The sequence below is a fragment of the Magallana gigas genome, chromosome 4 (genome assembly GCF_963853765.1).
Source record: "Magallana gigas chromosome 4, xbMagGiga1.1, whole genome shotgun sequence".
Lineage (NCBI taxonomy): Eukaryota > Metazoa > Mollusca > Bivalvia > Ostreida > Ostreidae > Magallana > Magallana gigas.
In genome coordinates this window covers 14,562,512-14,579,227 of record NC_088856.1, presented here as the reverse complement: position 1 = coordinate 14,579,227, position 16,716 = coordinate 14,562,512, and the positions used below count along the sequence as shown (strand labels likewise).

Genomic DNA, 16,716 nt, shown 5'->3' with positions numbered 1-16,716 from the left:
ATCTCAAAATATCAAAATGCAATATATTTTAAAATATAGAATTACATAATTACTAATGAAAATTGTCAAATAACTCTGAAGATATCATTACTCTGTGTATAAAATCTCGAAGGCGTACGATATTTACTTTCTCCTTATGTTATTAATTATAGCGAATTATACAAAATTTCATTTTATCGTAAAGCCATAAAAGCACAATGACTACACTCAACTACCAAATAACGGAAAAATCATTTAAGGTACTTCACTACACCAACATTTTATTTCATTTTTCATTACAGTACCAATAGTTAGACAGATATCAAATATCCATGTGATGATAGTAATGTCTTAAGTATTTTAAAATAATTTTTTAATGTTTTTTGTGATTTTCATTTTAAAAAATATTTCCAGTACATAGTCAATAAAATAGAAGAAGTAATTGTTTCAAAAGATAGGTCATTTCCTAAGACACTTAAAAAAAAATACAACACCTCATATCATTAAGGTCTTCCGTTTCCAACGGAAGACCTTTCTATTATTGTGCGGGAAAGATTATTTTTCTTTTTTTTTTTTTCTTCCTAGACGCGAACTTTGAGGCTTCATATCTTGCTTATTTCTGAACGGTTTTTGCTCAAATTTTCAGGGCTAATGTACTTTACAAAACAGTATCTTAAGCAATTCATAAAATTTAGAATTCCCTTTCCGTTAAAGAGTTATTCCCCTTTTAAAAATTTTTAGGGCCTTTTGTTTCCAGACAAAGGCTCCGAGACTATGATAGCAGGGAATGGGAATCCAACGAATTTGAATAACAGAGACATTGTACTTGTGCACATCTGTTTTTGTATTTAGATTACGTTTATTATTTAGGAAAAGGTAGGGGGTCAAAAAACAGGATTAAAAAAAGTGCGAAAATTTAGACATATTTTCCTTTATATCTTTTAAACGAAAAATATTTTGTTAAGACATGTAGAATAAAAGTTGTGCAAAATATAGAGGGCTTTCATTTGACACCAATAAAAAAGGGCTGGCCCCTTAAATTAAGGGCCAATGGCCCCTAAAAAAGTTTGCTTAATAACTCAAAAACGGTTAGGATTTTGATATGGCTGTCGCTGGAAAAGTTGTTTGTTGGGATCTCATAAAGGTTGCTACAATGTTATTTTGTATGTGATTTGTGTAGTATGAGTGTAAAAAGCTTTACATGTTAACATGTACCTTTTTCATTTGACAAGTTAACGAAAGTCTTTGCGCGTACAACTGGCATAAAGTCACCGCAGAAAGTATGCTGGTTTATACAAACGGCATTAAATCATAAGAATTGTTTTTTTTTAGAATATACGTGCTTTTTTAGGAGTTTAAGTCATTGTTGTTAAGTTCTTATAATACTCAACCCTTAAAAACGGGATTTGGAAAACAAATCATTGTTTTTCTTTTCTAGTAAACCACAAAATATGGAATTAAAAAAAATCTATGCATTACATTTTAGTTATTAACTCCATACATTTAAAATCTACCTTGATTCAGAGCTGGTGTGTACCATTACGTAAGCTCTCCCTCGCCCGCGGCCGAGAAAATCGGTCACCATGGTCGCGGCTGGACTACCTAGCGGTCAGGGGTTATCTAATACACGAGAGTTGCGTCTCTCATATATGATTTTATTTATCCGCAAACCCAAGAATTGTTTTCGTTTTGATTACACATGTTTTTTTATGGATTAAACGATTGGGTGTCAATTAAGAAATCGTTCAGTTAATTAATAAAAGCAATGTCATTCTCAATCTAAAGCAATAATAGATATAGATAAATTGTGGGTTTTAAGTTTAAAATAAATAACTTCTATTTGATAGAGTAAGGTCATTATACTGCAATTTTCAAGGCTTACTGGGTTCTGAGCTGTGTGGGTCTGTGCGTTGTACCTTTACGTAATCTATCGTTCGCCCACGGCCGAGGATCTCAGCCACGGCTGCACTACATAGCGGTTATTTATACACAAGATTCGCACACCGAGACGCACACTTCCATGCATATGAACGTGTTTGAGTTAATATAGTCGTAAATACAAGAACTGTTTTAAATTTTATGTTATAAAAGTTTGTCCATTTTGTATTTATTTAATTAAATTTGAGTGTAAATGAATATTAATGAACGATATTAACCCAAATCGGAAACATCGTCAGACATAAATTAATGGTTGGTTTGTTTATATAAAATGTTTTATAAACTGTACAAATAATGTTTTAAATCAACAACAACAACCCCCCCTAAATATTAAACATTTAAATGATGATCATCCATCGCCCATGGCTGAGGAGATCCGGCACGATTGGACAAGTGATCTGCGGTCGGTTCGTGATCTTGTACCTTATCACGCGTTCATGTTTCATATTTTGGCATTTTGCACGGACACAACTATATTTTATTATGTTTTCAACTATTATTTTGGTTTAAGATGAAAAGATAAATTTATTTTACTCGTACAGTTGATTAAGCATTGGTGTATACGATAGCGTACAAGGTAGTTTAAAAATCAAATCAAATTATAATCAAAGTTCCATGTTACATGTTTGCGGTAGGTGCTAGCACGATAAAAGAATGTCCTGAGTTGAGGCATTCGATGATTATTTAAAAGAATATTCACATGAGTTTTAAACAACTTTAGATTAGATTCTGTCGGTCACATATTAATCACTTCTGTAGTTTTTCTACATGTTCGTTTCATTACGGAAGCGAACTCATTGCTGCCCCCCCCCCCCTCCTCCTGCCCCGCTGACAGGAGCTCGCGCTGTATTTTTTTTTGGGGGGGGGGGCGAAACGATATCAAGATCTGTCGAAAATCATTTTTGGTGGCTTCTTCTTATGTGTAACATTTTGTTTCACTTTCCCAACCGTTTGTTTATTCGGTCAGTCTGTGTTAATTCAATCGCCACGTGCGACCGAGAATTTTGTGTCGCTTCAGCGCACACAGCTCAGAACATATATAGCCCCGGGTCATCAATTGTTATGTAATTGAGTAACAGTTGGAATGGTGCTTTTACTACATAAAATATAAATAAAAAAATCATCCAGAAAAAATGTTACCGTAACTCAATAGTCAATACCAAAAATAAAAATCCGTATGATTACAAACTGAAATCGGTTTTTCAGTATTCGGCGGGATTTGATTTTTTCTTCTAACATTAGTATTTTTATTGGTTTCAGAGAATACGATGTAAAAATACAAACAGTAAATAAATCTGATATTATTTACATTGATAATGTTGAAAAATATTTAAAATTAAATTAGTCACATTCGTTAGAAAACAATGTTATACAAACATCCGATAATTTTTTTCCTATGTCGTATCATTCGCGTAAATAAATATGTTCTGTACATATCCATGTACCTAAGAAAAAATTCAAATGATTAAACAAAAAAGAAAGTTGTAATTACTATTTCGGATTTTTTTCAAAGTAATTTAACATTGTATTGAAAAGAACAAGAAATAAAAATGATTTAAATTTTTGACTCAATCTTCGTATATATTACCGGCGCTCCTTACATGTATAACGGCGTTCAGTGTATATAGATTATCATGATCTATTTGAATTAAGTTCCATTCGTAAAGATTCCCTTAATAATTTATTGCATGACTGTGTACATTGTAGGCAAATCCCTGTGCGTTAATTACGTCTTGTTTTCCGTTAACAGTGGTTTAAGTAATTAAAATAATTACTTGTAAAAATATCTATAATCGGGATTCTAAAGAACTTACTTCCCGCAATTCATAGAAATGATCAGTATGTTTTCTTTCTATGTTTACATTTAATTTTGTTCAAATAATTAATAAATTTTCTATCATTTAAATTGTGTGCTTCATCAGATACTGATTCCAATTACCTTGAAGTCATTAATTTTTTCATTGGCTATTGACAAAAAAAGAGACGCTTGACCATCCAATGAAAACAAATACACAGAGTTTGATTGACAGGTTCAGCCAGGTGCAGGTCTCACCCGATGTCCGAGGTTATGTGTGCCGCGAGTGGTCTCAATAAGAGTTATCGATGTAAATAAATTAAAAAAAGATACATGCTTATCAAAACATGTTCGTGTAAGTTAAAGTTGATTAAGGCTTGTTCCAACAGAAATCATGTTTTGCTAACTGTATTTAATATTTTTTATGTATAGCGAATTTTAATATTGTACAGTCATTTTACCGGTAACGAATCAGTATGCGGTTTCTCGTGCATGCAACTATTATTATCAAAATTCCAATTTTTTTTATTTTTTGTTTAAATCGCGTTTCTTTGTCCTTCTAAACTGTATCAAACTTCCGAAAATATAAAGGATGAATTACGGAGACAGTAATTTCAACACCCCCTCCAGTTTCCTAGTTTCGAATTCGTTTCCCAGTATCGAATTAAGCGCCCTTTATCACTTCTGACCGAATATTTTGAGGCGAATTAATTTCAAAAATATTCTAGAGGTACATGTTAATGGACTTATAAATGAACAAGGAAAAACGATTGTGGGAATATGTCATTTAAACAAATTATATGATCGTTATTTTTATCATACCGTTTTCCGGTCAAATTGAAACTGGACTTAAACAGTTTTCATTTCCGTTTCATAAAAACACTTTATAATAGTAATTGATGATAAGTAGTTGCCATTTTCCTTTGTTTTTCCCGTATATCTATCAATTTTTGCAGCCAAATAATACTGCTGTCGCAATGAACCGTAACTAGGAAAACTACACGTGGTTCTATTTGAAGTCGTAATTTCATTCAAAGATCCATTATTATTTGATATGATGTATTATCTTTTTAAATGAATTATATTTACTAATTATTCACTAAATAGGGATCAATAACAAACTTATTTTCATAGTAAGGCTTAATTGTTTTCACACTTTCGTTTTTTCTGCTTTGAACATCCGGTAGCTCATATCTGGGGCACATTTTTAATTTGTAAACAATTCGGTAAATAATCGTGCAAATGGCAAACAACTTCACGTACTGATATAATATTTATTTCTGTGTTATAATCACCTAGCTAGAATTTTTTAAAACCTCAACTTTGTCTTCCACCAATAATTTTTCTAAAAATTATTCGATACTGGCAAATATTCGTTACCGGTAAAACTGTACCAGTACTGAAACATCGTATAAAAACGTTATATATACATGTACTCTGTAACTAGTCGTCTTTTAATACATATACCTTTCTTTTGTTTGTTAAAAATAAATTCAATTTTGTTAAAAGATAAGTATATCATTTCTTCTAGATTTTTTTTTCATGAAAATACCTACAAGAGAGTTTTGCCAATCACAAACAGTTTAAAGTACATGTAATGTAAAACACGGGCTCCATTTTGAAACAAATTGTCAGAGAGTTCCGAATGAAATCTGATAAACGTTTCACATGGTTCTCGCACGCTTTGTTCGAAATGATTTAAACGCATTGTCCGAAATTCTGCACGCTTTGTCCGAAACGCTAAACGGTTTACACGAAACGCTTCACGATTCACACGAAACGCTAAACGGTTATTACGAAACGTTTTTCGCACGTAAGTCGCACGCTTTTTTGTTGTTGTATAGTAGTACGTTTCAGGGTCTGTAAATTTTGTCAGCACGCAACAATTCTAAGTTGCACATTGTCTTCAAAAATTTACAAATATTTAAATAAAGAAGTTATCTTAGAGAAAAGGTTACGTGTTTTGTAAACGGGTTCGGTTTAAAAAAAAACAACACAATTCCTGACATGACACATGAGTACATACTGTTTATTACAATGCTTGCTACCCTCTGAAAATTTAACTCGCCATTAAATATCTCATTTTTTAAATAATGTTTGTTACGATTACATAAACTGTGTGCGACAAATAGTTTTCCTAAAACATTTTCTTATTTTCTTTCTCAAAACACGTTTTATATGCAGGCTTTCAATCACAACACGTTTTTATAACAAAAGCAGAACTGAAAGTTTAGTAATTATAATCGTTTGACACCATATCACATATATTTTCAACTCGCAGCAACAACGGAAGACCTACTCGTGGCTTTGCCACGAGCTCTGCTCTAGTTCAAATATATTTTTATTAAAATTATTTGTGTTTTTCCTCAAAACAATCAATGTTCGTATCTTCTTAATCTGTGAATGAATAATTTAGAAATTTTGTTAAAAATAGTAAAGAAGTGTAACAAAATGAATACAATATAAAAAATTGAATGAAAAATGTTACAAATAATTGAAATAATTTTTCAAAAAATAATATGGTATGAAAGATCCACTTGTAAGAGTTATCTTTCCTAATTCTACGGACTGAATCACCATGGGACTATTTCATGTCTAAAACATACTATTTTCAATACTTTGTTTGAAATAATGTAAATTTGCTGCATTTTTTGTTTAATTATTAGAATATAAATAAAAAGTATAAACTGAAAATTACTGGTAATTGAATTTAGAAATTAAACCTTTTGATTGTAATAGAAAATAGAAAAGAAAACAATATATATATATATATATATATATATATATATATATATATATATATATTTATATATATATATAAATATATATATATATATATATATATATATATATATATATATATATATATATATATATATATATATATATCCTTCACACATTAAAAGAAATTTACTTACATATTTCAGCAAGTACTCTTTGCAAACTATTGTACAATGAAGGATCAATAATATGAGTTAATAAATTATTAAAGAAAATTTTATTCTAAAAAAAAACTCACATAAATTTACACACAAATGCATGCAATGGACAATACAACAGAAAAAAAGGACAATACAAAAGAAAAATAGGAATTATAAAAATACTGATATATATTTTATATTTAAAAAGCTTGCATGCAACAACATGTACTACAGACACAGACACAAAGAACACAAACAGTACACCACACATAATACTTACATGATGAACATCAAGTTGATACGCTATGGAAACACAAGCTTTTCAAACCAACATGATCGACATACTTACAAATAGTGTGTTTTTCCTCAACGATGTCACTAAACATGTTAAAATCTGCAATTGTATAATACATCTAAAAATTTATGGAACAAATTAAAAAATATTTATACATTAATAAATTCTACATATATTATTAAAATCAATGTTCAGAACAAGCCATAACTATCAAAATAAGTTTAGCAAAAGTGATCATAAATTTTTCCAACTACAGTTTTGTTTTTTGTTACCCTAACATTGCCCTGCTCGGTCTTTTCTCCTAAAACCATCTTTAAACCATCAGCACCACCCCTTTCAATAGCAAGTCTAAGATGGTCATAAGACAGTCCAGACAAGGTAATTTTTTAAAGCATGTAGGGAGATATGCATGAAGAGAGGGGAGCTAGTGTAGCAATCAATTCATTAGTTTTACTCTTGCCTTCAATGGAAGAAATAATAAAGTCTACACCAAAACTGTGCTTCAGCATAATTTCATATGAAACTTTATGATGTAGAACCAAAGATTGTAAGGCCTTAACATCCTCCAATGCTGAATGGGCATTGAAAGCCAGTCCCATAGTATCTTGTACCAGTGTCTGTAGTTTATAGGAGTGTTGTTCTGGCAATATTTCTCTAAATACATGAAGACTGTCAACAAATCCAGCTATTGTTGATTTTAGTCCACTCTCTGGATACTGCATAACAGATCTCATTAGAATTACAGAATCAAATACCTTTCCGTTATGACAAACTAGGATAGGATTTGGAAAAATTTTCAGCCATATATTAAACTCTGTCAAACAAGTCTGAATGTCAACTGAGTTCACTTTTGTTTGTTGGTAAAACAATTGTCCACTGGCAACATGTTGACCTGTAACTGCGGTTGCTTTGGCAGAAATGGGGGATTTGGGAAGAACATACCTATTAAAGGTTTCTTCTTTAAATATGCAAGCAAGCTGTGTTATTTCTGCTGATGTACCTATGAAATAAATTAATTACAATGAAGTATACGAGCTATGCTTCCTTGAATTAAATTTTAACAATAAATAATGTATAAAAAGCAATGTTACTTAAAGCAAACTGTTCACATGTGCTGATAAAATTTTGTTTAACTGTAAGTGCCCAATAACAATAAAATTCATGTATTATTTTAATGCAATGAACATATAATAATAAGTAAAATATGTCTGCATGATTCATTCATGAAATGTCATTTCCAGTGTTAAAACAAATGATTGTTCAAACCTAGTCCAGTTGTTTCCAGGTCAAAATAAAGAAGGTTTGAGTCTGTATGGGTAGGCACTGAAACAGGCTTGGAAGCAGGGGTGCAATCTGGGATTTCTTCTATTACAGCATCAGCACAAGACAATCCAACACCTGATTCATAGGTTGTTCCTTCTTTTATTTCTGAAGTTGATATCTATTGATAAAATTTTACAATGTGAGTTAATTTGACATTGCTAATGGATTGTTTGGAATATAACAATGTTAATTGATTGTAAAAAGAAATTAAATCTTTACACTTAACAAGAAAAAATAAGAACAATTCAACTTACTTGGCTTGATTTCAATTTCTTTAGTTCATGTCTTCGTCTCTTGCATTCAACAGTGCTTTGTCGCAATTTTTCTTTTTCTCTCTTTCGAGAAACCCTCCTTTCATGTACATTTGTGTGCATCCCTGGCGAGAGCATCAAAGTATCGTAAACCTGATGAAAAACTAAATTAAATATACAGAGAGCAATAATTACATTTCATATACATATTACATGCATACATTTCTTATTCTGTAACTAGCTGTTATAATGATATATACTATAGTAATTATTCTATGTAACATCTGATATACCTTTCCAATTGTCAGATGTCCAATATTCTTATGTGCAACAGCAGCTGCTACTCTAAAGGATGTGCTCTCAGATCCACTGTAATGTAATGCTTTGGGATTTTTGCAGGCCACTATTTTGTTGAAGTTTTCATTTGCCTGAGTGCTTCCAATATTGGAAAGTTTACTTGCATTTTTAGCAAAATCACTGAACAGATGCTGTAAATCTTTGAGAAAATCCACTCCAGAAAGATATTTTCCATATGGTAAATTTATGGGTTTATAATTTTCTGGGTCCTGTAGATATTTACACCACTTTTTTTTCACATTTCTTGTGGTTTCCAAATACATGGACAGGAATATAGTCTAAATTTCTCTTTAAAGTGTCTGTGTCTTCGTTAGATTTCACAGCATATGAAAAACATTTTAGTAAATGTTGTATGGATTTTGGACCTAGAAGAGGATACTTTTTCTCATTCTTGATGTCATAGAGTTTACTTGCCAGATTTTCTTTTGTATGATTAAAATCAGAAATTTTTTGGATATTTGGATCAAAAGACATTTTTGCCTTGGCTAAGGTTGTTGAGTCATTATCCATTATAAGATGTTTTACATGGAAGTCACGCGCTTTTAAGTCATGCAACATTTCTAAAGCCATATCTGGTTCCATTGCCTTTGAGGATTTTTCCCAATTTCTTCTACAATCATGTTTATTCACTTCTGCTGATACTGGTGCTTTATCACAGAATCTGTATTTAAAAGAAATCAATTTATCAGTACATGTTTTTATCTGATTACATCTAAATCAAGAGAGAGAGAGAGAGAGAGAGAGAGAGAGAGAGAGGGGAGGGGGAGAAGAGAAGAGAGCACACTAAAAGCCCTACCTGCATTTCTTGCACCGAACAGCATATGACAGAATTTTTCCTGTCTTCTCTCCAATCATACTCGCATGCCCTTAAAAAGCAACAACACTTTGTCTTATTGCTATATTTCAATACCAGTAAATCCAACAGTATACATGTACATGTATTTCCTACTTACAAGACTGTTTATTATCTCCCCTTAAGGGAACTACTTTGTTTTAAATACAAAAACTGCTATACTGTTAGGTTTTATGTAGCATTGGGATGCTTGATTAATTATGCAAAATATAAAAAATGAATGATGGATGTTACCTGACAAACTTGCATAGTTTCGACCGCTACCTCTGGTCTGCCATCCAGCATCAAAGGACACAGAAAATTGTTCGGCATCTTGTGATCTATGTTGAAATTTGTATCAATTTATAAATAATCTTCAACCTATCAAGTCACTGAAAAAATATCATATGTTGAAATAAATCAGTAAAAAAACATTTCTACTGAACCTTTTTTTCTCCTCGGCAAGGGCTTCATTACAAGTCTCATTTGCAACAGCTTCACAAATACTGCCAACCTCCCTCTCTCCCAGTTACAGTGGGAATATTCAAAGCAGCAAGGAAATTGTTAACGGTCATTTCTCAAAGTCCACAAAATACCACAGCTGCAATGAAAATAACATTTTTTTTCAAGATTTGATATTAGAAATCCATTATTAATTTTCTTTCATGTTTTATAATTTAACAATTATCTATCAATCAATAGAGTTAATATAATACTTGCACCCAATTTTGTATTAATATCCCATGTATTTTGACCATGTCTCTTGCCAGTAGGTACATTATTAATTTCATTGCAATTATTGCAGTGAATTTTGAGGAGGCTGCCTATAATAAAAGAAATGTTCAACAACTTGTGTATTTTGAAACTGTAAGTTATCTACCCTCTCTTATAATTTTAAAGATTGATATATTTTAAATTAAATGATATATTGTCATATATTCAGATAATTATAAATAGGAGGAAAACTAATTAATGTCTTAGATACCTAGGCCATATCTGGTTTCTCCAACACAGGATGAAAGTTTTAGATCTGTAGAGCATTCACTGCAGCCTTCATCTAATTTTGCAGCCAAAACACTCAACTCTACAATCCTGCGACCTCCAAGAGCCCCATCCTCTTCTTCCTCATCCTCGTCTTTTTCGCTTTCAATCTCTGATTGACATGCATCATAGTTGTCATCAAAGCAATCATCTGCTATGATATAAATCAATATTCAGTCAGATCGAATTTCAGTTGGCCATTTAGTTCATTTTTGTGTCTATCATAATACTCAGTAATTGCAAAAATCATGGTGCATTCAAAAGTAGTTAATTTACCTGGTGACAAAGACTGGTTATGTTCTTGTTGACCATCTACATCATCATGTAGTTCCAAGTATTTACGTTTTAGACCTAGATAGAATTTTAGCAAAATGTAAATTTCATGGTTGTCTCTGAATGTAACAAATGTTATAATAAACTAATGCAATGTTCTGTGTGCCTATAATTATTTAAAATTTCAAACTTATTTTATATACACATCATACCTCTGCTATAACAATGTTCTTTACTTATATTCTCAAGCTGTCCATCCGTAATGTCACCTAAAGTTAGTAAACACACATTTCTGTTTGCCGACTCCGTGGGCGTGTCCATATTTCATTGCTGTCTTGTTGCTCTCAATGTAACTTTGTTCTTTTTTTTTCGTAATCAAAATCTCTCTTTCAAAAACGTTTTAAAGATTAAGATCTCTTTCAATAGTTTTCTTCCTCTTTTTTAAAAGAGCTGTACCTATACAATTCGTCCCCGACAAAAACAATCGTTCCCGGAAATACGTTCTACGAAGTGTATTTTTTTGTGTACTGCGTCATCAAAAATTGATGTAGTGCAAGACCTTAAAAATATATATATTTTTATTGTGTTTATTCTAATAAATGGAATAGAAAAAAGCAGGTATAAAAACGCAGTAGACTTGAATGCGCACAAACCTGCGCTATAAAAACTTCTTGAAATTTGCTTTTGTTTATTATATTGGTTATATGTTTAATATTTAATGGAAGCGAATACAACATAAACCGTGTCATTTGGTCTATTGATAGTAACTTAATTGTCAAGTAAAATGACTTATATGAAACAGACAGATAAACAAAGAAACAAGAAAACGATGACCGACATATAAACAAAAGATTATTCAAACCTTTTGTTAGCTGTTTAATTGATTCACATTTGTTTTTCGTGTGTTCAACCTCCTTGAATTCTCCTTATTGATCGCTGTAAGTGTGCAAGATATTATCAATGTAATTTTAAATCATTTTAAGCGATAAGTCATTTTGATAAATAATCGATAAAAATGTTTTTTACAGATGATCTACAAGTGTTAAAGAAAGTTGAGGGCGAGCTTGTCTTTGACAACATTTATCTCTCGTTGCTGCTAAGGAGGCATTGTCGAAATGGTGCTTTTAAAAATTTCATATATTTGTTGGAGCAGAGAATAATGAAGAAGAAAAACAATGTATATGACCTTAATCTTCTTAAAATACTAACAACACGTGACAATGATGGCTTTTCTTTATTGCATTGTGCAGCAGAAGGGGGTTCTGTAGATATTGTGAATGCGTTGATGAAGGCCGTGGATGAGGTGAATAAGCACTTTGAAATTGATGAAAGAATAAATATAGACGATACAACATATGATGGTCGGTCAGTATTGCATTTTGCTTGCAAGAAAAGGCATAGATTTCTTTGTACATGTTTATTGCTGGACGATAAATATAAAGATCTAATTCTATTCAAAAAATCTGTACAAGGCTGGAATGCAGCGCATTTTGCTGCTATGGGAGGAGACATACATATAATGAAAATTCTAGAAAGTAAAAATTTAGACATTAAAACGGAAACGGTAAATGGATTAAATATTCTTCATATTGCATGCATACACAACAACACAAAGATGTGTATAGATCTGATAGATCGTGAGGATTTGAGTCTACTATTAGATAAATCTGATGCATGTGGATGGACAATTGCACACTTTGTAGCAATGGTTGGAAACACAGTCATATTTAATCACTTGATTTCAAAAAAAATTAAAATGTTAAAAACTAAAAACCAAAAAACTATTTTGCACGTATGTTGTGAATATGGACACGAGGATATCTGTAAAAAAATATTAGAGTTTTTTGGGGAAATGGTGCATGACAAAGATGATGAAGATTGGAATGTGCTCCATTATGCTGCAAAAGGAGGAAATTTAGAAATATTTAAGAAAATGGAAACTTTCTTTGAAGGGCGTCTGTGCGAAACAACACGTGACAAACGAACAGTTTTACATATAGCTTGCATCAATAACAGAGTTGAAATTTGCCAATACATATGCAATCAAAAATCATATAAAGCCATTATTAATAGCACGGGTGAATTTAGAAATTGGACGGCTGCTCATTACGTCGCCGTAGAAGAAAGGCAAGACGGAACAGAAAAAAATCTTATTCCTATTTTAGTACACGGAGGAATAGATTTATATGCTACTACAGTCGATGGACTCACTGTGCTGGGAGTAGCATGTGAACACCGAAACAGAAGCATCGTCAACTTCTTGTTAAACGAATATAATGAGTTATTGGGGTTTGGAAAAAAATATTTAGAAACCGCAGCTAAAGAATCGAATGATGAGTATATTGAAGCTCAAATTAAGGAAGCTTTACAAAATTACCACGGTAAAACAGTCAGTGTAGAAGTTCTGCCAGAGGATGATGGCACTAATATCAGGTTTGTAAGAAAACAAGTATCGGAAGGAAATGTTGCTATTCCAGCAGAAGAAGGCAGAGATAGTACGTTTGCAACAAAACAAGGATTGGAAGAAAATGAAGCTTTACTTGGATGATAAACTTTGCATTTTTTTCTTACTAATTTTCATTCTATGTTTAATAGGGAAAATATATAATATATTCAAAAGTGTGGTAGTGAATGACACAAAAACCACAAAAAAGGCAGATGAAAAATAGAGAAGACACCCCCCCCCCCCCCACAATACAAAATGCTTAGAGAATCAATTGCTACATGTCATACCTATTTTGGGCTGCCTTGTCTGTCATATTAAAATCATCATTTATAAGGCATCTGCATTTCGCACGTAAAGTAACTATTGTAAACATTCTTTGCTACGTGGAGGGATATAACAGTCATTCCTTTATAGTTAAACTATAATGTGTGTATTCCTGGTAAAAATGATTCGTCTGAGCAAAACAATTTGATGTGGTAATATGCATGTACATGTTGTTTCTTTTCTTTAATTTTGTGCATTTCTTTACTCATGAGTTTCATATTAGTTTTTCAGTGAACGTTGTATGTTCTTTACAATGGTTGAACTAATTTGTAAAATTGAATGCCTTAGACAATGTTTTCAACTAATACATATAGCGACTACGCTATTTCGTAAATCAAAAATGTTTATTAATGAATAATACATGTATTATTTATTGTGTATATATTCTTTACATGAGCTTATCACAATCAGTTAAGACCAAATCGTTTTTTCAATGTTGTTTTTATGTTTTAGGGATTTAGAATAAAAGTAACACATTTAAATAAAACATGTTCCTTGTAAATCTATCATTTTACTTTTTTATTATAATTTGTAAGAAATCTAAAGCGGATTTTCACAATCATTATGATATGATTATCATTTGAAGGTTATCCATGTGCATTTTTCATGCTCAACAACCTGCTAATGATGTTGGATTATTACTGTCTCAAACCATTCTACGTATGATTAATAGAAACCTGTTTCAAATGTAGTAAAGAAATTGTTCAGCACCATGAGTGTATGCCATTAAAAAATTGATCATGAGAAATAAAAGGGGCATTTGAATTTCGAGAAACGTTGATGCATTTGTATATTTAAAAGCAACTATAGATCAAAACTTGGCCACTTGATAAAACATGTTTATATGTCGATGGTGTATCAATCCGCTTAACGTTACGATTATATTTTGCACGATTGTAATGGGATTATGAAAAGCTATAGACTTTTGACTCATATTAAAGCTATATACGCTAAAATATGCGTAAATTTTGAATAACGGGGAAAATGCATGTATTTGATTACTTATTAAAGTTACCCTGTTATTTATAAATCAATGCTCAATTTGATCAAGTAACAAATTTTACACAATAAAAAATATTCATTTTCCTGCCAGGAGAGTAATGCCTCCTTATGAATATCAATCTATCACGTGATATTGACTGCTAAATTTAGACTATTGTACAAAAACATGTGGAGGTTCAACACCTTCATTATTGTTATTGTTTTACGAAGGAAAGGATATCTTGTCAGTAAAGCAAACATTTTCCTTTATACAAGTACGAACAAAAGAAACAAAAACACAAGCGTGTGAGCACGTATATATTTTCCTTGAATATGCTGGGATCATATAATTACATTGGCCTATATATGTGTTTCCCCTAAGGGCTAGTTTTAGTTCCTGTTAACGTTATCCTATTTAAACATACAGAAGTAAGATTGTCGTGAATGACAAATATATAAATATCATAATATACATGTATGTATATATTTCAAATCAACAATATAAATAAACATATACAAACTAGGGACAGATATGCAATCAGGCAAACAATAACGGACTCCTGATTTCAAACGGCGAAATATTTTATAAAGCTGAAACTGTACAATTCAGGTCTTGCTCGTATTAATCATGTAGCCATTGGATTTCTTCCTACATCATTCAACAGTGATCAAATTGGAAACAAAAACGTTATTCTTAATAGGGTTTTTTTTTAATGGAATGAATAAATAGATTATCAGCGAAACATTTCGCTGTAAGTAACTAGATATCAAGACATTTCTAATTAATGTTTATGACTTTTTATTTAATTTAAGGTTGATAAGTCCTACAATAATATTTGGAAAAATACAACAATTTGTGCATACTTCAGTGTCTATTTTTTTTTCAAAAGGACGAATGGAGGAAATTGAAATATCACCTCGTTAGGCATAAAACGATATATATATATATATATATATATATATATATATATATATATATATATATATATATATATATATATATATATATATATATATATATATATATATATAAACACCTGCGAAAGCGAGGGAATTAACACTTTACACAATAAAGTGATACAACGCTTAATATATAGAATCATATTTTTTGATAATTTTTGTTTTGAAGAAAAAATTGCCTTTCCCCTTTTAACTTAACAGTTTAATGCATACAGCATTTGTTGATATTGGCACAATATGTGCAATATTTAAAAATTTCTATTTATTTGCATACTAGTATTTGAAACCAAAGTTGTCAGATATAAAGTATCTGCCCAATGGTTAAACGTGCCCTTCATTTTTCACCATGACGTATAGTCTAACCGCGTTCCTCGGCACTCCCGTCCTGGGACGTTCTTTTCATCAAAACTAAAATCGCGCATTCAAGAAACAATTTTATTATTTTATCATTCGTCAAATCCCAATTGTTATGTATACCATAAATAAGTTTCAAGGAAATATATTCACTTTTTATGAAATCATTCCATTTCAATTCATCGCAAGCATATAAATATTTGAATGAAAACTACAACTGTCTTGGATCTGCCAAAGCTTGTCCAATACCATACTCTCGATATTGCTATTCCGGGCTGGTTTATATAAACTGATAGGTGTTTAATTTATTTCTCTATTTATTTCTCAATAATCATTTGTCAGATAAATTCATAATAGCTTACGGGCATCACACGTTTGATATACGAAAGGTAAAAGCAGTTTTGAAGTTTATATGCAAATGTCTTAATTTACAAGTACAGATAAGATGTAATCGTAATCGGGGCGATTATAAAGTCTCCAAAACGAGTGAGGCCATCATTGGGGGTAAGATGACCTACCTGGGTCATACTTTACAGACAAAAAGATTTAATACTTGAATATTTTTCTTACTGAAATTAGACGATGTTCCCCAATGGTCATTTACTGTATATGAGGTGAACTGACATGACCCAAGGAAGAAGAATAT

The 16,716-nt window shown here is 31.3% G+C and overlaps 2 protein-coding genes across 3 annotated transcripts in view; one reads left to right on the top strand and one right to left on the bottom strand.

Moving 5' to 3' along the window:
- Positions 1–13,707, top strand: part of LOC136275121 (putative ankyrin repeat protein RF_0381) — a 54,090-nt gene extending 40,383 nt beyond the window's left edge. The window contains exon 7 of the mRNA XM_066083446.1: positions 12,034–13,707. Coding sequence (XP_065939518.1) covers positions 12,034–13,553 — 1,520 coding nt within the window. The 3' untranslated portion in view covers positions 13,554–13,707. The remainder of the gene's footprint in view (positions 1–12,033) is intronic.
- On the bottom strand, positions 6,681–11,367 carry LOC105343599 (uncharacterized). Of its 2 annotated transcripts, XM_034472621.2 has the most exons (12): positions 11,218–11,367; positions 11,009–11,083; positions 10,677–10,886; positions 10,408–10,515; positions 10,138–10,292; positions 9,947–10,032; positions 9,656–9,725; positions 8,796–9,520; positions 8,506–8,655; positions 8,195–8,369; positions 7,871–7,928; positions 6,681–7,027 (listed from the first exon to the last, which is right to left on the bottom strand). In XM_034472621.2, the coding sequence occupies exons 1-5, from the start codon at positions 11,324–11,326 to the stop codon at positions 10,270–10,272; spliced, it is 525 nt and encodes a 174-aa protein (XP_034328512.2). In that variant the 5' UTR covers positions 11,327–11,367; the 3' UTR covers positions 6,681–7,027; positions 7,871–7,928; positions 8,195–8,369; positions 8,506–8,655; positions 8,796–9,520; positions 9,656–9,725; positions 9,947–10,032; positions 10,138–10,269. The 2 variants fall into 2 exon arrangements, with proteins under 2 accessions (XP_034328512.2, XP_065937482.1); XM_066081410.1 differs by lacking the exons at positions 10,138–10,292; positions 10,408–10,515; positions 10,677–10,886; positions 11,009–11,083; positions 11,218–11,367 and having other exon boundaries at positions 6,688–7,027; positions 9,947–10,059.
- Positions 13,708–16,716: the final 3,009 nt, after the last annotated feature.